Source organism: Neodiprion pinetum, chromosome 3, assembly GCF_021155775.2.
Source record: "Neodiprion pinetum isolate iyNeoPine1 chromosome 3, iyNeoPine1.2, whole genome shotgun sequence".
NCBI lineage: Eukaryota > Metazoa > Arthropoda > Insecta > Hymenoptera > Diprionidae > Neodiprion > Neodiprion pinetum.
The window spans coordinates 42,777,092-42,798,294 of NC_060234.1; the positions used below are offsets into that span (position 1 = coordinate 42,777,092).

At 36.6% G+C, this 21,203-nt stretch overlaps 2 protein-coding genes and 1 long non-coding RNA gene across 7 annotated transcripts in view; 2 read left to right on the forward strand and 1 right to left on the reverse strand.

The window, feature by feature from the left end:
• The first annotated feature begins 44 nt into the window (after positions 1–44).
• On the forward strand, positions 45–14,255 carry Dl (dorsal protein). 4 transcript variants are annotated; one of them, XM_046617631.2, is made up of 12 exons: positions 55–367; positions 2,608–2,694; positions 3,238–3,503; positions 3,591–3,834; positions 3,993–4,136; positions 4,239–4,429; positions 4,558–4,696; positions 8,355–8,438; positions 10,867–11,038; positions 11,200–11,426; positions 12,059–12,243; positions 12,719–14,255. In XM_046617631.2, the coding sequence occupies exons 2-12, from the start codon at positions 2,643–2,645 to the stop codon at positions 12,878–12,880; spliced, it is 1,866 nt and encodes a 621-aa protein (XP_046473587.1). In that variant the 5' UTR covers positions 55–367; positions 2,608–2,642; the 3' UTR covers positions 12,881–14,255. The 4 variants fall into 4 exon arrangements, 3 of the variants coding, with proteins under 3 accessions (XP_046473586.1, XP_046473587.1, XP_046473588.1); XM_046617632.2 differs by lacking the exon at positions 8,355–8,438; XR_006882220.2 differs by lacking the exons at positions 11,200–11,426; positions 12,059–12,243; positions 12,719–14,255 and having other exon boundaries at positions 45–367; positions 4,558–8,438; positions 10,867–10,931.
• On the reverse strand, positions 13,776–18,497 carry LOC124214896 (uncharacterized). The gene is made up of 3 exons (XR_006882222.2): positions 18,314–18,497; positions 15,106–15,703; positions 13,776–14,963 (listed from the first exon to the last, which is right to left on the reverse strand). It is a non-coding gene; the product is annotated as an uncharacterized lncRNA (long non-coding RNA).
• LOC124214889 (embryonic polarity protein dorsal-like) overlaps positions 14,792–21,203 on the forward strand; it is a 13,991-nt gene continuing 7,579 nt past the window's right edge. Inside the window, exons 1-2 of one of the 2 annotated variants that reach the window (XM_069134236.1) lie at positions 14,792–17,277; positions 17,904–19,277. In XM_069134236.1, the coding sequence (XP_068990337.1) occupies positions 19,226–19,277 (52 nt within the window). In that variant the 5' untranslated portion in view covers positions 14,792–17,277; positions 17,904–19,225. Of the gene's footprint in view, positions 17,278–17,903; positions 19,278–21,203 lie in introns of those variants that run through there. The other variant, XM_046617634.2, reaches the window with a different exon arrangement.

A 21,203-nucleotide genomic window follows, 5' to 3' on the forward strand; every position in this document is an offset into this window, starting at 1 on the left:
TAAGCTGCGCGAGGTTAGTATGGTCACGTGACACGTTTCAGCCAATGGTGAGAAGTTCGATTCGCTTCCCCGAAAAATGTTGTCATCTTTGCCAAAAATAATTTTCCTTCGCTATTTGTGACGAAGGGGGTTGGTGTCGAGTGCTCGAGCGTGAAAGTTTACCTCCGGATAAAATCGGTACGGTGTTAGTACCCTGAAATAAGGTGGCAATGTGATATCTGAGCAGCGTGCTCTGTCAAGTGGTAATATTTTACACATAAAACCAGTTGTTCCCGGGTAAGGCCTTGACAGGAGTCAGTACGGAACAACTTTCCTCGTCGCGCACCATCTCCGTCGATCTCAGTACCATAACATGGGCCTCGAACAGGCGAGTATCACATTGTCCTACGATAGTTTAATTATAGCTGGGGAGACCTAGGCTCTCCAAAAATAATGATTCGATCAGCGTTGCGCCTCCCAAACTCCCGGAATCGCCCGGAATACAGTAACCAAGTCAGAACCACCTCGACAATCTTTTCACTATTCCAGAACTCCGTTTCTCATCCGTAAAAAATTTATAGACCAAAACTGTTTCTCTTTTTTTTTTTTAACTTAAAGGTTATTTTCGAACAGCTGTTCAATTACTAATTTCTCCCCATTGCAGTGTCATCCTTTACCTCGTTCCATTCCATCTCCAAGTCCTGCGACAACCTCCGCCACGCATTGTCTTAATCTCTCTACCTCGCTCTGTTTTTCCTTCTTGGTTTATCTCTGATGTGTGATAAACCATTCCTCTAGTTCACCTCAAGCTGCCGTACTCTTTCCTCATAGCCACGCTGCCAAGTTAGACACTCTTTCTAGATTTAGGCTAGTAGCATAGATTGGCTCGACTTGATATAAATCATAAAAACTCACTAGTGTAAAATTTTCATTGAAGTAGGACAAAGTAGCGCCATTTCATTCAGTTTTATTTCTCGTAGTAATACTACGTACAACATAGGCATTAGAATTTCTTTCACATAAAATTTGACCGACACAAAAATATAGATTACTAGAAACGGTGCTGTTATTACCAGCATGAAGCGTGGCCTCGGTTCAAACCGGAATCGGTTCAATGAATCGAGAAATATATATTTCCATTATAAATTTCGTAACTCTTATTATATATTTAGACTTCTTTGGTGGTTGGAGGATAAGATCCTCGATTCTGTTTATTATACTTAAACAATAATGGTAATAATCGATTTCCCTGTAAATCAAACTCGATCTGTTCCATCGCTCTTACAGCGTTATTTCCAGAGTTCAGGAAAGCAAATTATGATTACACACCTACATGAGATGTATTTTCTCTCGTTCTCATTCTTGCTTCTTCAATGAAACAACGATGGTGATTGGCATTTAAAATCATTTCGATCTCACAAAAATATAAAAAATACAGAAAAATGGTAATTTCTGCATCAACAGCTGGTAAATTTTGAAACAGTATCTCACATTGCGTTCACGCTTTAACAGTTCAATACTTTCTCCGCACATCGCCCATTTATAATTCAACGTCTTTTTGGCATAAGCGCCTAGACGTCTGGGACATTCAGCACGAGACATATCCGTCACCTCTCGGATATCTTTGTAGAAAGTTTTGATAAATATTTCATTACTGTATCTTTATAAATGTCAAGTCCGTGAAGAATTGTTCTCTCTCTTAACACAGGTGACAAAAGAATTGCAGTGTAAGAAGATAAAAATAGATCGTATGGAAACACTGAATTTTTAAAGTGTTCAGATAAGAAGAATTAATTCTTCGGCATTTTTTAAAACATTGCCTGGGTGGTAAATAAAAATTCGAAAAAAGACAGATATATTTTGCGGAGTGTCTTGTCGAGATGCCACTACTCTACCTTGAGTTTAAACGATACCACTTTGTACACACCATAAACTTAAAGATTTTTTTGTAAAGACGTGGCAAAACATTCAAATCGTTTCACATGCAGCACTACACTTGTAGTATATGCGTACAATTATATGTAATAAGAGTATATAAGAGCGGTAAATAAGGAGTGAGGTTCGACCCCGGCGCTCAGTATTAGCAGCAAGAATAAAGCCTTTGAACTCTAAATATGTCTCTAGCTGTTCTTCCCTCGATACATCACACATTAGGGACTATACATAATTTTCTTTTCAAAATTTTGACCATTCGAAGCAATTTTTGAAGAACCTTTGAGAAATTATTGGTGACAAAAGATTAAAAACAATTTGTCCAATATTTTATATTTTTTTAACACATCTGTATCTCTTGCGACATCTATTGAATGAAAAAATTTTCATCTATCACAATCGATGATAGAGTAATGAATTTATCAATGAAATTATAGAAATATTTGATAGCAAATTACTCGATGATCCTTACATAATTACCTGTGAAACGTGTTTAGTACAAAAATGTAATTTTCTGAGGAATATCGACATACAAAGTTAAAGGAACATCCGTAAAGTGACTGATCTGTCTTGCATGGAATGAACGACACGCATGAAAAATTTTACCTCCTACTTTTATTCCATGCATTTGCTTCCTCCAATCTGTAACCAAACATTTTTTGTTGCTAATGAAGACGCAATTTATTCTTGTTTCAGATGCCAATAAAACTGACTATCAACTAGCTAAAGGTATGGAACAGACCCATGGAGTTTCGGATGGAAATATAAACATAAGTGATGTCAGTGAGTATAGATATGCTGTTTTCTTTGAAGTTAAACCATATAAGAGTAAAAAAATCTGCTTAGCATTGAGAATATAAATTTCAAAGACAGTTGAAAAGTAATAATGAGATTTACATGCCAGGGAATACAATATAGGTTTATTAGGCAAACCGGACTATTCCTTACTACATAGTTTGATATTACAGTGATATTACTACAGCTCAGTCTAGATCTACTCTCAGCTCCGTTGATGCTACACTGGCAAAGTTCAGTCTAAAAGCGAAGCATAATCAACTAGCTATATATTGATTATTTTTCAATAAAGAATAGGCAGCATGAAATACAGCTAGTGATCACAGAGTTGAATTTTACCGAAACATGTCCGAGGTCCATGTCCGCATTAAAATGACTATAACTGCTCGCTACAATTTTTATTGATAAAAGTTGTTATTTTACCAGAGAAATTCGTCTTTCAGTAAAAATATACTTGTTCTAAATCCATATATCCCATAGAACAACCTATGTAAACCATATTTATACCATTCTACTTCTCCGTGCACTCAGTTGAAGTCATTCAAACGGATCCTGGGTTTGTGGACTGTCAAGGAGAAGAGCAGAGCACATTTATGATGTACTCTGGAGGTGGTGTGGAGAATGTGGGGATGGGCTCGGCCGGTTCAGGAGGCAACCGTAGGCAGCCCTACGTAAATATCATTGAACAACCAGCGAGCAAAGCGCTTCGTTTTCGATATGAATGCGAAGGCAGATCCGCTGGTAGTATACCAGGGGTGAATAGCACACCTGAAAACAAGACCTTTCCTAAAATTCAAGTAAGATTTCAGCTGCCATTAAATCATTGAAACAGCAATCTATCGCCACTAATGTACATCTCTAACATGACTGTTACATTAATGTAGGTAGAAAATCATACGGGTCGTGCAATCGTCGTAGTATCCTGTGTTACTAAAGACCCGCCATACAGGCCACATCCGCATAATTTGGTTGGTAAAGAATCATGCGACAAAGGTATTTGTACTCTGCAAATTCCTCCTGAAAGTATGACGGTGACATTTTCTAATCTTGGCATTCAATGTGTCAAAAAGAAGGACATTGAGGAGGCGTTGAAAGTGAGGGAAGAGATTCGTGTAGACCCCTTTCGGAGTAAGTCATACTATTTAAAGTAAATATTCCTAGTGAATCAAACATGATACACTTCAAAGAAATTTCCCACACCAGGAGACAGACATGTTTTTCGCTATATCAGATAGTTTTTATCTGAAGATACTAATCAAATAATGTTATGAATTTTATTATTGCAGCGGGGTTTTCGCACAGAACTCAGCCTACTGGCATTGATTTGAATGCAGTCAGGCTTTGTTTTCAAGTATTTTTGGAAAGTACGAAAAAGGGAAAATTTTCTGTCGCTCTACAGCCTGTCGTTTCAGATCCCATATATGACAAAAGTAAGAATTTTTTGTTATACTCACATGAAATTTTATGCATTATTAACTAAGATAATGAGAAGCGACAGTTAAATTACATTTTCAAATATTAAATTGTTACAGAGGCAATGTCAGATTTGGTGATCTGTAAATTGAGTGACTGCTGTTGCACAGTAGCAGGTGGCAAAGAAATTATTCTATTATGTGAAAAGGTTGCCAAAGAAGATATTAAAGTTAGGTTTTTCGAAGAGCGTGATGGACAAGTACTTTGGGAAGGTTTTGCTGACTTCCAACCTATGAACGTTCACAAACAGGTATCGTTAATCACCATGTTCCATATTTTTGCTTATTTTAGAAATCGGGTTTCAAATCTATTCAAGTGAATGAAATGAATTCTTTGCGTGTTAGAATTACATAGTGAGTCTTCATTTTATTGAAACAGGTAGCGATAACATTCAGAACTCCGCGATATCGAACTCTCGAAGTGGATCATCCTGTGAAAGTCTTCATCCAACTGCTCAGGCCTACAGACGGTGCGACGAGTGAACCACTTGCATTTGAATTCCTCCCTCTGGATTCAGGTAGGCCTGCATTCTGGTTATTGCGCAAGGCCTTTGCGAAGAAGAAGGCCGATTACAATACTTTTGACAAAATTTTAGCCACCGAGGCTGCACTGCTTTCAAACGCTAGCCCTAAAATATCACGAACAATCGATGAGTTCAACAACAATAATCTTGAGTTTGAAAAATCGCACGATAAACTTGCCGCTCTGCGAGCTCTAAACGATCTTTACAAAGTCAAAAGTAATCAGGAGTCGCGTAATAAAGCCGACTCCCTTAATTACGATGAAAAATCGGGTTGCCACTCCGTGACCAACTGTATTACCGATAGTAATAATGTAACTGAAACAAAATTTGCTACAGATACTGTACACAATAATAATTGTAGTAACTCTGTACTGAATGGTGAGCGTGTAGTTAAAAATAACGAGCTAGATTTTGGCCAACTGAACAGATGTGACGAAATAGGGTTCGAAGCTTTGCAAAAAAACTCCGTAACTGGCAAAAATGCTGAAGTATCGGATGTAGCTAGTCTCTCCAAAGATGGCAAGTCCGACTGGTTCGATTACACAGAGGTTGGTAAGTGGGTGGACAAAACTCGAGAAGAAAAATTGAATGAGAATGTTAACGATAATGTAGGGAATGGAGAGGAAGGTAGTGAGTCCTTGAACGAGCTGCTTCTCTCTGCAGTGGCCGAAAGTGATCAAATCTATGCTGACAATCAGGTGAAGTTGTTGAACGATGCCCTTGAACAAAACCTTGGGGATCAGCCAATGGATGTAGATGTTTACGATAATCAAACCTATACCAGTCTTCAAATGGCAATGAAAAATCCGATTCAGTTACTAAATCCCCCGAGCGTTACCGTGGATCGAAAATATGAAGATGTTGCTTTACCTGCGCAAAGCCCTATCATATCTATATCCCCGCCACCTCTCGCCCCAAAGAGAGATGTGTCAAGAGACATGGACGAGAGACTTCCTCCGCTCCCACCCAAAAGAATTCGTAAAACTCCATCGATGCCTGTTTTACCTGTTGTCCCTACCTTGCCACGTCCCTCGTCAACCCATACTCTCAATGAATCCAGCTCCAACCCTAAAGCACCTCATAAAAATTTACCCTCACCGCCTAGCACTCTGACAAAACAATCCAAGCCTGGATTGTTTTCAAAACTTTTTGCCAAAAAGGCTAAAAAAGATAAGTCTGAAACCGTGACTACGGAAGCTACACCTGAAGCAGGCAGTCAATCAAATTTGATCATAGGCAGCAGCGCTTCCACTTTATACAAAGACAGCCTCAACAATTTATCTTCATCCAGTCTTCCACGACCAAGCATGACTAGCGTAACTAGTGTCAAATCACTTAGACTGGATGGTGACGAGTCCCCGCCTTACGGCATCGAGCTCACAGAAGCCGAACACTACGCTCTGTACACAACTATGGCTCCTCATGCCACTGCTTCTGAATTTGATGAAATGTCGTTTTATTACAGCCCTGTGGAGGGGGGAAAAATACTGTCAGAAAAAATTGATTCCTAAAACATCATTTAGTACATTGTCGTAATTCGTTGAACAATTGAGTTAGTTATGCATGGTCAAGAAGCAATTACACTACCCAATGTGTTTCCTGATTGTTGAGCATCTAAGAAATATTTAATAACTTCGATATACACGCTCTTACAAAGTCAGATTCGACGTCCATTTTTAGAGCCCATGGTGAGAAACAAAGCCAATAATCCTTCAAGAATTGACAAACATCATTTAATGTTTGGTGGATCCTAACAATGATTAATGGTTGCATGGCAAATTTTACTCAAAAAGTGTGTGAATGCAGTGTATTATTTATTGTCACAGTCCAATATGCACTGCAATTGCATAATGTGCAATCTATTCTTATTCCCAAGTCATTTTCAGATATTACTATTACAGAGCAGATTAAACTGACTTTATGTATGAACGTTAATATAAGATACGTCATGTCAAATAAGTTTTTCAATTGCATTTTTTGTAGAAACTTTGATGATTCTTTCCATACTAAACATACCTTTAATGGTTCATTGGTCGTAAATCAAATGTTTGTCAACAATTATTATTGTTGCTAGGTGTTTTTACAAAAAATCCCTTAAATTAAATTGTGCAAACTTTAAAATATGCAAAAATCAAGCAATAATTAGATTTTTGTCAGTAGTCAAATCCTAACTTATATGGGTCGATTTATCCATTTTTACATCGGAATTTGAGAGAAATTTGAGTACCGGAAAAATTTGGTGCTTCGCAAGTCGCTGCAAAATGTGATTATTTTAATAATATCTCGATTAGTATTAGAAATAATATATGCATTCATTGACTTTGCCCCATAAATGAGATTTCAGCTGGATTAGAAAACGATTAGTGTCTGATCAACCGAAATCAATAACTATCGACCGTTTTTAAATAAACAGTTCTGTTAGTTTACGCTTTTTTTTTTTTAGTTCTTTGCCAGTAGAATTCATTTTCTATTCTGCAATGATCTAGTCAATATATGGTACTATTAATTATTAGTCAACTGTCGTTGTGTTGGTAGAAATATAATGGTTCATCAGCACTTTCCTTTTATAATGCAAACGAATTGTAAAAATTCATTCTCTGTTTTTACTGTTCAAAATTGATTATTGATCACCCCCTAAAAGCAATGGAAACATTTTAAGGATTTCCTGCGAATTATGTATAAGTATACATACTGACTTCATTTAATATCTAGTACATACAGGAAATAGCGATTTATTACTGTTGACAAACAGTATGCAGCAACTGCAATGTTTAAGTTTAGGTTTAGATTTTTCAAACGAATTGAATATTGCTCCGCCTTCGGTTTCCTTGGTGCTATTTTTGCGTAAAATAATAAATAAATTTATAATATTCTGACAAAGCAGGTGTACAAAAATGTTTGGATTTATTCTGTCGGTATAAAGCAGATCGTTATTTGTACAACAAGAATGTGAGCAAAATATTTGAACTGGGTGAGGATATTTTGGGATAAATTCCTTTGTTACCATGAGAAATATTTAACTGTCAAATATATATTGTTTTCTATTAATTCGCAGAGCGGAGAAACGTTATATTTGGTTGCTATCAGCAAATAAAATTTAAGTTATAGTTTATCTAAAATTATTTGTGCTAGCGCTGCAAACAATTTTAAACCACATTATGGTTGTTTCATATTAACATCCTAATCTTGTTCTCTATTCAAATGACTTGTAGCACAGAATGAGAAGCAATATTATTAATAAAAAGAGAAAGAGAAAAAAGCAAGATGGAAAAACGTTTCAAAGTAAAAATTATTTTAGACATCTTCGATGCCCTACATCAGGCGAAAAGCGATATTTTTAAAAGTCTATTTGGAACAGAACAGGGTGCAAGGTGCTAGGTACTGAGTATTGTTGTAGGCCCCCAAAAACTGGAAATAAGCAACGTTACCTTTAAACTTTGAACTGTGTGGCCTTCTTTTATACCGAATATTATTATTAATATATCATGTGGCGTGCAATATTAAGTAATACATGACACTTCTGCGAGGCGGTAACAGCTTTCATATTGAAGAATAATATTGATTTGTTGGGCGATTTTTGATGCTTTTAATGCGAATCGAAGTGTCTTTTACACCTCAGAATAGTGTTTTCTAACGTGTGAATCATTTGTAGATACCACATTGAAACGAAAAAGAAAATATACTAACGAATCCAACGTCAATCTGTTGAGGCATTTTCAGGCAGAAGCCGAAAGACGTGAGTATAAGCAAATAATTAATCACTTTTTGCTATTGCCTGGGTGCCTTGAGCTAAATGGTGCTGGTATCATTTTAAGTGAAAGCCAAGTATACATACCGCAGTAAAAGAGTCACAGGATTCTGTATCTTTTGGCCTAAAACGTATATTTTTTCATTCAAAAGCAGTCAATTTTACCTTATCGCCAGAATACTTCAAATTTAATTCTGCGATATGTTGTATCTTGTAAAGAGCTGTCTATTTTTTCAGCTAATTGTTCAATCACACAGATCCTTTGCCTCTTATTAATGATTTCCTACTCCACTAAAGTTATTCTTTATCAATATTTTGTATACATTTAAAGTACGAGAGTGCCGGTGGTATATCTCACAGTGTGTCAGTGAATATCACCGATTCAGAAGCGGTCTTGTGATGTGGTCATTTTTCACATTGACTTGATAGAAAGTCACAACTTTGAGGGCTGTATTCAACCTATGAACCATTTCTATTGCTAGGCCGCTTGTGAATATATTAATGAATTTCGTTGAGCAGAATGGATATCGAGCGATAGAAATCAGTATCTGTTCAAGCTATACCGATTACCATGAATTAATCTGTGTACGTCTCCTTGATATAATATATGTAATATCAAATTGCTTGAAAGGTTTGAAAGAAGTGCTTTCGAAGTGAAAAAATATTACTCGTATCCAGTCTGCTTTCAAAGCTCAATAATTGCACTCTGTTTCTTGATTAAGAACTGTAATATAAATCCTACTTGTTTCTTTCTATATAGCGTACTATTGGGCAGCTTTGTATATGATACTATGAATAATGGTTTTTCAGACTATCTTTGGGAGTAAAAAATATTTCTAAATCACTAATAGTTTCAGACAATTTTTCTTCTACAATTTTCGTATATTATCATATACGTATATGTATAACAAATAACTAAATCGTCGAACAAATCCTACCCATTTTGCACTCTAAAAGTTTACGTGAACACATAAATGCTCTTCAGAATTGGTTACAAGAATCTCCCTTATTTTCAGTCTACAGTTTCGACCTCTTCATTCAATGAAAACAATTTACTATTTCTTCTTCCACTACTGCCTGTGCATAGGTATAAGAACTTCAACAATTCTGGTGAAACATTAATTTCTTTGGACTAATACTTCTGCTCTCTTCTATATCGTTATGAGAAATCTTCAATAACTTTAATCTGTTCAAGTAAGCTTTAATAGTCGGAAGAGGGGGACATATTAACAAATAAGATGTATTCATGTAGTCAATATAAAAATGTCACACATATTTTCTCATGGTGATCCTGTATTTTGTACTTTTTTAAGAATGCATTTTATATGAATATATTAATAGGTATTTGTATCTTTTCAACTTGAGAGCAACCGGCATCTACTTACTAAAGATTTCACAATAATTGCATAGTTAGTGTGCACGTCTATCCACACCGAAATAAAAATTTGAATATGAAAATTACATTTCTTGCAGTTCTTAACAATCCGAAAGATCGATAATACTTTCTCGTGGTTCATTGTGATAATCGTCGTGGTAGGTGACCGGTGTCTCGATATTTGAAAAGTTTTTAAATAACAATGTGCTTTGAAACTATATTAAATACGTTATGAATGAAATAATGTTGTGCAATATTTGTACGAAAAATTTTTACAAACGAAAGCTTTCTGACAAAACGAAAAGAAAAGCACAGAAAAATTGAAAAAAAAAAGTATATATTTATTATCTGTATCGAATAATTATAGAATATATTATTATTTGCTGAGCCAACGAAATCACTGTTTTGCGCCTACACCCAGGTCACACGTTTCAGATCAAACACACTGCTCCTGTTAAATTAAAAACAATCAGGTACGACCTCAACATGATAAATATATTTCTAGCATTTGGTTTTTACGTCGTAACAAAATAGTTCCTTGTATTTTAATTTTTGTTTTTGGAGTTTGAGTGATTCGTCAAAACAAATCTTTAGCATGTATCCCTGATTAGCAGTGACGAATTTAGTTACTCTCATTTTCTTTGCCGATTATTTATTGAAATGTTATTTGTCAGTGTTTTTATATCTGATAATGCTCTGAGTGTTTATGTGTGGTACTTTAGCATGCAAATATTATAACGCTTCACCTAACTATCACCCTAGCCTTCCAAACTATTCCGTTGTAATATTAGTACTAACAAATTCTGTTTTCGATTATACTTATATATCCATATTTTTCATTCCACATCGCATTACCCATCTCTTTTTAACGAAATGTAACTCATTGATCGCAGTTTTGATTAAATTTTGGATAAAATTTAATGAATAAGTTTTGCCACATTTTCAGTGCTTACAAAACAATGGCTTACGTAAGGCTTGCTCTTAATGCTGTTGTTCTAGGATTTCTATACTAATTCTGATAGTACTGCGGAATATTTACAGATGGTGCCGTACAGTACCAGGCTGTAGGCTGTGGTTTGAATAAAATAAAAATTGAACCAGCCGATCATGGTCTTTCACCATTTCCAGTAGAATCTGGGACTTCCAAACACCCATATCCCAAGGACGACAGAACACCTTTGCTACAACCTTCTACTTCAATGCTGACCTACAGGTGATCATTCCTTCACGATTTTTACCAAATTTACTAGCATCGATTTGAGCTTGCATTCGTTGCTCGCTTGCTGAATAACTAGAAATTGTTTTGAGTTCTTGAGTGAGGTTCTGACATCAATATCCGAAATTACCCTATTTAATGCTTTAAGTATTCCACAGGCAACCCATATCACCAGGCCGCACTCCATCGCCGATGATTTACCCACAGACAACTGGAGCCACTGGCTACAACATTCAACTTCCGCATATTCACCAGCAGCTGCAACAACAGCCATATGGCGAACCACCTATGTTCCAGCAGTTGTACATGCATCACCCGCAGGATAAGGTAGACCAAATGAATACGGAACACCCTGGATCAAATTTTCCCCAGCCTGGTATTTCTGGTGAGCACGCAAATTCAATCTTATGAATAATATCCTTGAGACGTTGTCTCGTAATACAGTGACGATAATAGTAGACAATAGTCTTCTTAAATCCTGTATGAATTATAAAGAGAATAATCGGTTTTTACGATATTAACCTGGGCTCGTACGAATAGGGAAAACCTGGAAAACGAGACAAAGTCAAAAAATGTCGTACAAACATGGAAACGTCACGAAATTTCGTAAATGAGACTGGAATTTCATCAATTTAAAAGAAATTAGCAGGATTTTATAGCTCAGCATGCACAGAGCTGTAATTATTATGTTAATTCTAAAAAAATATTATATCAATTCTTACCAACACTTTCTTTTTTATTTTATGAAAATTACAGCCTGTCGTTATTAAATAGATTTAAACAAATCATTTGTTGGACAATATTAGGAGTACTGTAATTTTTTTTAAATATATCGTTATTAAGCGATCATCAGCAGAAAACCCGTATGTTTCAGCTACAATGCCTGTAAAAGTCAGTAAAATTTCAGGTTCTAAAAAGCGTACTAATCCTTTTTATATACTGTATCAATACAGCAATTTTATAGTCTTAGTTTTGGATAATTCATGAAAATACTTAATCAAAGACTTAAACCGACAGGAATTCAAAATCCAGTGGAGAATATCAGAGAAGGAATGGAGGCGAGCAATATATCAAACATGGATAGCCAACAGTCTGCCCCTCCTGTATGGAGCGAGCTTCCTGACCTGGATAACCTTTTCTCTGTCAATTTAGCACAAAATCTATCAAGTAACCTTCCGCTACCTCATAACTGGGACTCTCAGGTAATTATTTACAAGGATTTTACTCAGCAATGTATTACGTGTATCTTGTGTTCGGCATATTCTAAATCAGAACTTGATGAGAATTCACTTTCTTTTTTATCTTCTATATCTATTATACTTCTTTAAAGGCGCGTTCATTAATACTAAAAGTTTTTATAAAAGGAATGCTTTTAATTAAAATAGTAATTGTTCATATTAAGATGCAAAATACATTTTTTAGTTATTGCATGCTATTAATTGGCACCCAGAAGCCGGGTGTATACTTTGAACTCGTAGCTTCTTCGCAAAGGGAGAGTGTAATGTCATGCGCATTCAATTGAAGCCCACTATCCGTGTACAGAATTTGAATAAAACGTACTAAACTCCGCAGTTATCCAAAATCCAGCCATAAAATCACTATCCCAAATAAGAGATTGGGAAATAATAAATTATTTCATAGTAATGATAACCAGTGACAATGTATCTAATTACAAAGGTCGCGAATGAACGGATGGTAGAAACTGAGACAGCCACCTACAACGATGGAAACGAAAACAGTGTGATGAACAGCTTTGAAAGGTTGACTACAGCTACGACAATGCAAGGCATCCGCCAGCTCAATGAAATATTCAATCCTACCAGAGATAATAACGGATAACCATGCAGGCATGTGAAATGCTAGTCAAACGCATACAATGTGTAACAGACTACATCACTCTGTGGAATTTCCAGGGTAGCTTTGCACCCTTCTCAAAACAAAGTGTATTTTTCGAAAGTGCGCGTGCTGTTACCATCTGATGCAGCATGATGAACATTTACATAAAAATGAATTATGTAAGATTAATTTTCATCGGATTCATGATTTAAACACATGGGTTGTACTAATCGGGTACTAAGTATTGTTGTTAACTCAATGATTTTTTGATATATTTCTTTAATCTTTTTTGAAGATTTATGAGACCTTTGCACAAAAGTGGAGCATAGGTGAAATTATGAAAATCCAATAATATAATAACTAGATACCATATAATTATTGTAGTACTAGGAGTGCCTGGAATCTTATCAATTTTCATGATTCTTGTCAGTCGATGCGCCGAAAAAACCCGAAAAATTGACAACAACTTATAGGCACGTGCAATAAAATGAGCGTCTCTAACGCCATCTTCACCTCATAAAGACTCAATTTTCATGTACATATATGAATCAACAAGATGAATGTTGATCTGAGAGTCAGTTGTCAAGTTTTATCGTCGTGCATGAAGAGAGCTGATCACTGTATTTCTAATTGACGTCTTTGCAACGAGTGAATTAGTTTCTACCGACATTTGTTTTTTTTTTATCGTTACAATTTTTTGTCATACACCATTCGTTGCATATGAATACATTTTTGTGATATTAATATTCTAATACGGAAAATGAACAAAAAAATATTAGCATAGACTTCCATCCGACATGTTTATAAGATCAGATCGATAAATAGTGCCACAAACTCTCCGGAAAAAAGTATCTTGTCGAATATCTTGTGTTTCATTATTTTCATTTTTGAACAGTCCAACAAATTTCGCACAATTTTTATACAATATATGTATTGTATGTTGCTTTTAACAAAATCGCTGTTCAAGACTTGATGAAACTTTTTAAAACCTTATTTTGTAGTAGCATGTACCTTAATCATATGTATATGCATTATACATACGTATGCATAGGTATACGTACTAAGTCCCTGAAAAGACTACGACCCTAATTTAGTAGGCGATAGTAAAACTGACATTCAATTTTAATTTTACCGATAAATTTTAATTATACGAACAGACTACCCGTCAATTTCAAATTTACATTTTTTTCGCGATTTCAACGATGTATTTGGAAAGTACGCACGTGTGGTGTTGCGTATGTGTAAATGTTTGAATGAGATGAGACTCACTTATTGTTAGAGTGGGTGAGAAAGGATGAATTTATGTAAATAAATTTTTTTTCACTGTTAAAATTATACATAAATATATAAATTTATATTAAAACGTACACTATTATTATTATTATTATTATTATTGTTGTTGTTGTTGTTGTCATTGTAAAACAAACTTAAACCCCATACTTTCCCGACGATTCATAGAGAAAAATTTATGTTATCTACCTATTGCAGGTTCCTTAGATCTTATTCTCCTGCTCAATAAACTGTATATTACCATGTCACTAGCAGCAAATATGCATTATCAATAAAATATTTACAAAATACAAAATCCGTTGGCCCTTTTGTTCCAGAGTCAGTACATTTGAGCCTCCAACTTACTGGAAATCTCATTTAAATTTAGATGGGTAATTGTCGTTCCTATAAGTGCAGGAGGTTTTAGAGATGAAGCTGATCACTAATATGGGGTAGAAAAATTCATTTCGTTTATTGAATACCAATAGTTTCTAATGCAATATTGATGTGTGGAAAGTTTGCAAATGACGCGTCTTCGTACGCTCAACTGCCATTTCATTACGTCATAAACAACACTTGACGTTCAACAACGTTGAGCCAAGGCCGCTGATTTCATTAGCCAGTTCCGTTAGATCCGACGAATGAAATCACAAGTCGAGACATACTTCTTGTGGATCATGAGCGGGCTCCTGTCACCTGAATATTTCCTTGTTGAATCGTGACATGTTTACAAAAAGATTAATGATGGCATGGATTCTCTCTGGCTACGTGTGTGCTTTTATACGTCTGTATCTCCCTTTCGGAAGTGAAAGCAATTCTGAAATCGTAAAAGCGGTGAATATTCGACAAGTCGGTAATTCCAATCGGCCATGTTTGATGTGCCGTCATTTTATTTATTTCATCAATTTTCATAATAAATATTATCAGCGATCTACGTTAGAAATGACTGAGATACGGACCTACACTTTTTATAAAGACGGATACCCCCGGGTAAATTTGTGTGACCAGTTTTCGGCGGGAAGTGAGCCCAGGTGGGCCTGGGACCGTAAGAGGGTTTTGCTCAGTCGACTTTACCTAACGGGCTCGCACCGACATTCGTAGCAGCCAAAGTAGTGTCGGTATGAAAGCTTGAGATTGAGTCGATACAAAGTGAGTACGTAAGACTACTTGTCGACTGCGACTTAGATATGTCGATCAGCTCGATCATCCCCGTGGGAAGACGCTTAACCGCGGCCAACCGCCTCCGACGACCACCGCGTCCACCGCCAACCACCGTCAACGACCTCCTCCCACCTCCGACGACCATCGTCCTCCTCGACCACCTTGTCCCCGCCCTTCTCCTCCTCCTCGCCATTTGTCGTCCTCGTCTTTCTCGACCGCCGCCGATCGCTTCCCAACCACCACCAAACACTTCCTACCCGCTCCAACCACCGCCAAACGCCTCCTACCACCCCCTGCTGCCTCCTACCACCTCCTACCATTTCCGAACAGCTCCAACCACCTCCGACCACCGCCGACCACCTTCATCCTCTTCGTCTCCCTGCTCCACCATGTATTCTATAACATTAATTGAATTTTCGTAGGCATAGAATCGAAACGCTGTTTTAGCTGGTTGCAAGTGAAATATCTACGTTAGGTAGAGAAGCAGAATTGTTTTTCAAGAAGTGTTCGTATGGAAATAAATTTAGAGTAACTAATACATCACAGATGCGCTAATTTTGGTCGAGATGAAATGGATGCTCCGTATATGAGACAGTATTTAAAGACCTATAAAAAGGTGATTGTCGGCGATCTTGTCTTTGATAGGGAGAGATAGAACGGAGCTTCTTCAAACTTCGAGTGTGATTTAACACACATTTGAAGGGTACGAGCAAAAATTTTCATCATCCAACTGTCGCAGAACGGCAGCGTTATTAGCTGACCCGTTAACTGAAGAATATATCTTTAGTCAACGGCTGACCATCGAAGGGCCTAGCCGCTCGAGTCTGGAATCGGCAGGAAAGATGAAGTGCGTATTTCTTGTCTTCGTATCATATCATCATACATCATACATCGTATATCATACATAGTATTAAAGTTCGAAACCAAAGTTTGGATGTTCGGGTATTCGGATGTTCAGAAAGTGACAACACCAAAATTTTTTTTTCTCTTGACGTCAGCGATCTATATAGACGAAAATCAGCTAGCCGAATTCCTCAGTCCGGAAACAACCGTGCAGTAGATAGGACGTATGAGAATCGCGCTCCGCAGATTTCGAGTACCGGTTTTTCTACTTCCTGGATCCTGCGCTCCAGGTCTGCTTCGTGGTGCAACTCGACTTCCAGGACAAGCGCTCCGTAGTTTCTGCGCTCAAGGTCCACTACCTGGTGAAGCTCGACTTCAGGGACAAGCGCTCCGTAGTTTCTGCGCTCCAGGTCCACTACCTGGTGAAACTCGACTTCCAGAACAAGCGTTCCGTAGTTTCTACACTCCAGGTCCGCTACCTAGTGAAACTCGACATCCAGAAAAAGCGCTCCGTAGTTTCTGCGCTCCAGGTCCACTGCGTGGTGAAACTTGACTTCAGGGACAAGCGCTCCGTAGTTTCTGCGCTCCAGGTCCACTACCTGGTGAAACTCGACATCCAGAAAAAGCGCTTCGTAGTTTCTGCGCTCCAGGTCCACTACCTGGTGAAATTCGACATCCAGAAAAAGCGCTCCGTAGTTTCTACACTCCAGGTCCGCTACCTGGTGAAACTTGACTTCAGGGACAAGCGTTCCGTATTTTCTGCGCTCCAGGTCCGCTACCTAGTGAAACTTGACTTTAGGGACAAGCGCTCCGTAGTCTCTGCGCTCCAGGTCCACTACTTCGAGAAACTCGACTTCCAGGACAAGTGCTCCGTAAATCTGGATGTCCAGGTCCGTGACCTGGTGACTTTTGAATTTCAGGACTGATGTTTCGTAGTTCTGGCTGTCAAGGTCCTCCACATGGTGGATGACGACGTGATGACTTTTGACCGTCGGACTAATTTTCAAGTTTCCAAGTTTGATTATTAAAAACTTCATGTTTTGTACTATCAAACGAATATGCATGCTTCAGATAACATTTTGAATCGGAAAAAAAACCGAACGACCAGGATCAACAAATTGCAATTGGTGAGTGGTTGGCATTATATACATAGGAATACATGACAATAACGTCGTTCAATTAGAGCTAAAATAGCCGTGCGTAGTGTTTTAAATCTGTCAGTACTTAGCTGATTGTTCTGTGATATTTTTTGACGAAATTTGCTGCCATAAAATCACAATACTTTATACTTACATACATGTGCAAACGTGATTTGTAGCATTATATAGGTAGAAAAAATCTTACGGGTAGATTAAGTTGGCGTCACATGCACAAAGACAGTGTTCATTCTATATACCGTGAAGCAAATACCAGAATTTTTTGGGGAGTCATCGTGCACCAGTCTCCTCTACAACTATGTCATCTGGTAAAACATTAACAACGAGTAAGCGAGCGTACGATCACAAAAACCAGTTACACTGGGCATCCGACCGGTCTTAAAGCTAGTTATTTTTAATTTGCGAACTATTTTATTATCGATGTACCAAAATAACCCAAAGAACGGTGATATCATGGTAATTGGCGAGCTCAAACGTAAATAGTAACGATTTTTACTAAGAAAATTTTGAACGAAAATGACTGCGATTTAATGTTTTTTTCTCAGTTTTCTAGTTTATCGATGATAAAAATATATGTCAATTCAAAGTATTTTTAGTTTTCACATTTCAGACAAAAATTACACACTCCATCTTTCCTGCGAATTCGAGATTCCAGCGGCGAGGCGCTTCAATGGCTAGCTAATAATTTCGCCATTTTGCGACAATTGATGATAAGGAAATTTTTCTTGTACTGTGAATCATCGTTTTGCTTAAAAATTATCGTATACATATATTAATATCGTACATGGACAGCATATACATATATACTTTTTGGTCTCTGCATCATAATTACATCTGATCTATTATTATTTATGATCCATGTATACATTCTTCTCTCGGGTACCTATACTTTAATTAAATCACTGTTTCGCTACCAATTTTGGAAGAAATTTATTCTCATCAATAATTTCTTGTATCGCCGACAAGTCGGTAAGTACACACAGGCTAAGTACTGGCTTGGGCTTACCATTGCGAAGACTGTATTACTCGGAAGGTGAATGCAGCCAGCATCATGTCGAAACCGGTAATTCTCTGATTTTCTGCAATAAGTTCTCAACTCTACCGTTGGAACATCTCAGGGGGCGCAAGCGCACGACGACTTTCAGTTCTCAAACCAAAGCCCATTAGGGCAACTGTCTTTGTATTCTTCAGGCAACGTCACACGATACCACAAAGAAATTTCGCCGCTTCTGACGTCACGGGGCCTTGGGAAATAGTGTTTTTCGATACTAGTGCGCGAAGGTGGCAATGCCCGCACAAGCGTGAAGGCGCAGCACGAGCCCGGAGGCGGAACGTAGACGAGTTGAAGGGCGAGTGTGGCGCATTAACGCGAGATAGGCATTGCCAACTTTCGCACGTGTATCGAACTCTATTTTCTGCTACACCTGTAATGGAAAGTCCATTTTTATGCCATCTTCGCGCACTAGTATCGTAAAACACTGTTCCAACCACAGAATATTCATGTATTCTTTCTATATCATTGACAGCTTTCTTCCGCAATTGTGGCATACAAATTGCTTGTTCAAAGTAGAAAGAAAATAGATATACATATGAATGTTATTACTTGAAACTAATATAAGAAAACAAAAAAAAATGCAATTTGTGATTATTTCAAAAAATTACAAAGTAACGTAAAGATAATTAGCCTGGTTGTGAGACAAAACATATCTTTAACGAGCCGACACCGTGTCAATAGGAATCGGAAAGCAGATCTTGTCAGTCAGATTCGGAGATTCCCAGTATTTTGCGTAACGCATGCCGGAAAGCCTATGTACGCCACATCCGATATTTTATAAATCATTTTTTCTGGCCAACAGTGTTACAATTTAATACCTATTCATTTGGCAGTAGCGATATTGGCGACCAACTATCTGTAATCATGAAACTGGAGCAAAATTCGAACACGAGTATTAAGAGTTTAGATGATGCGTGTGAGTATGAGTATATATTGTTTTATTTTGACTAACCTCGCTATAAGTGAAAACATCGGATTTTCCTGAGGAATATTCAACTGTGAAATAGATCACAATAGAATAGGCTTAAATGGGCTTGTAGATCAGTTTAGTTTATTTATTTCATCTATGGTACACATTTCTTCGAGATCTTGCGTTTTGTGTGCATGTTGTGTACGTGATGAGTCTTCTGATTCTGTTTTTCTGTTTTGCTGTCATCTCGGCCGGCAGTAAATTACGTCATACATTTTTCTGTAGTATATATTCATACGTGTATGAGATAATTATTTTGTTCATGAATGAACAGGTACTTAATTTCCATGATAAAACTGTAGTAGCTGAGCACTGGGCATATTTTTTAAAGTAGTCAACAACCACGGACATTCACCTTATAAGTTTGATAGTTTAAAAGACCAGACTATTTCTCAGTATCTAGTTTTGATATCACAATTAGTAAAATTTTACATTCCAGTATTTATTTATTTATTAGATATTAACGGCATATACCGTTGTACATAGAAAAAGATGTAATATTATATATATAAATTATAATGCATTAAGTGACACAGTGGTATAGTATAATTGAGAGTATAATCTACAAAAGAAATAACTATTCATAATTTAATAAGGCTCTAGAGATGTTTTTTATAGTATTAAAATAAAAACTAGTGTTTTAAGGATCAAACCAATTTTCATTCTCGTTCCATAATGATGAAAGATGGTCAATTACAGAGTAAGATTTGCTGTTCAAGTTTATGTAGAAATAGTAATTGTCGTGTCGTAAAGTCGTGTTTGGAAAAAAAACACAAAAACTAGTTAGTAATTCAGGACAGTCTACCACATTGTTAAGAATTTTATAAGCAGAAATTATATCAATTCTATACATTGCTGAACAAACTGAGGGTATTAGAGGAATTGAAGAAATATTGCAATAATCATGATCAGTAAAATTCATTGGATTACCAGCCTTAACAGCTACAAAACGAAAATATAAGTGATTTAATTTTTTGAGTTTGTATATGTATGAGGATTGCAAATAATAGAACAGTAAGTTAAAATAGCATAAATAAATGGATAATAAAGTGTTCTAAAACTTTGTACATTACTAAGTCCTTTCAAAAAACGTTTAATATAGTTGATTTTTGTTATATCTTTTATATCGATATAATCAATATGTTTGTTAAAATTGAAATTACAATCAAAATAGACAACGAAACCTTTTGCCTCAGAAACTTGTTTAAGGAAAGATTACCTTATTTGTATGAACTAAACTCAGATTGTAGAACATGATTACCAAAAGTAATACACAAATATTTGTTTATATTGCATATTGAACCATCTTCAATAAACCAACTATAATAGCATCTAAATCTTTTTGGAATAGTATTTTACCATCAACAGAAAATATAATCAACGACTAAATTTAATTACCAACTGAATGTCATTAAAAAAACTAGTAAGAAATAGTGGACCAAGGTGAGTACCTTGAGCAATGCGAGAAGTAACATGAATAGGTTTCGATATGGATTGGTTGATTTTAATAAATTGAACATGTCGTCTTAAGTGATGAAATGACGATATCCACTGGGGCAGTTTACCATTCATGCCCTAAGCAGCTGCTGTACATAGAAATAAATCAAAATTAACAACATCAAAGGCGGTAGTTGAATCCGTACATGCAGAGTCAACAACAATGCCTTTGTTTAAATACTCCATTGAATACTTCAAATAAACACACAAATTCGATACAGTGGACCGGCCCCACAAAACTCCAAGGTTTAAGTGATTTGCAAACTAAATAGTCTAATAATTTAGCAAAAATGTTACACTTAGTGATAGGGTAGTGATTACTTACGTCAGCAACATCACCTCTTTTTAATGGTGATGTAATAAAACAATGTTTCC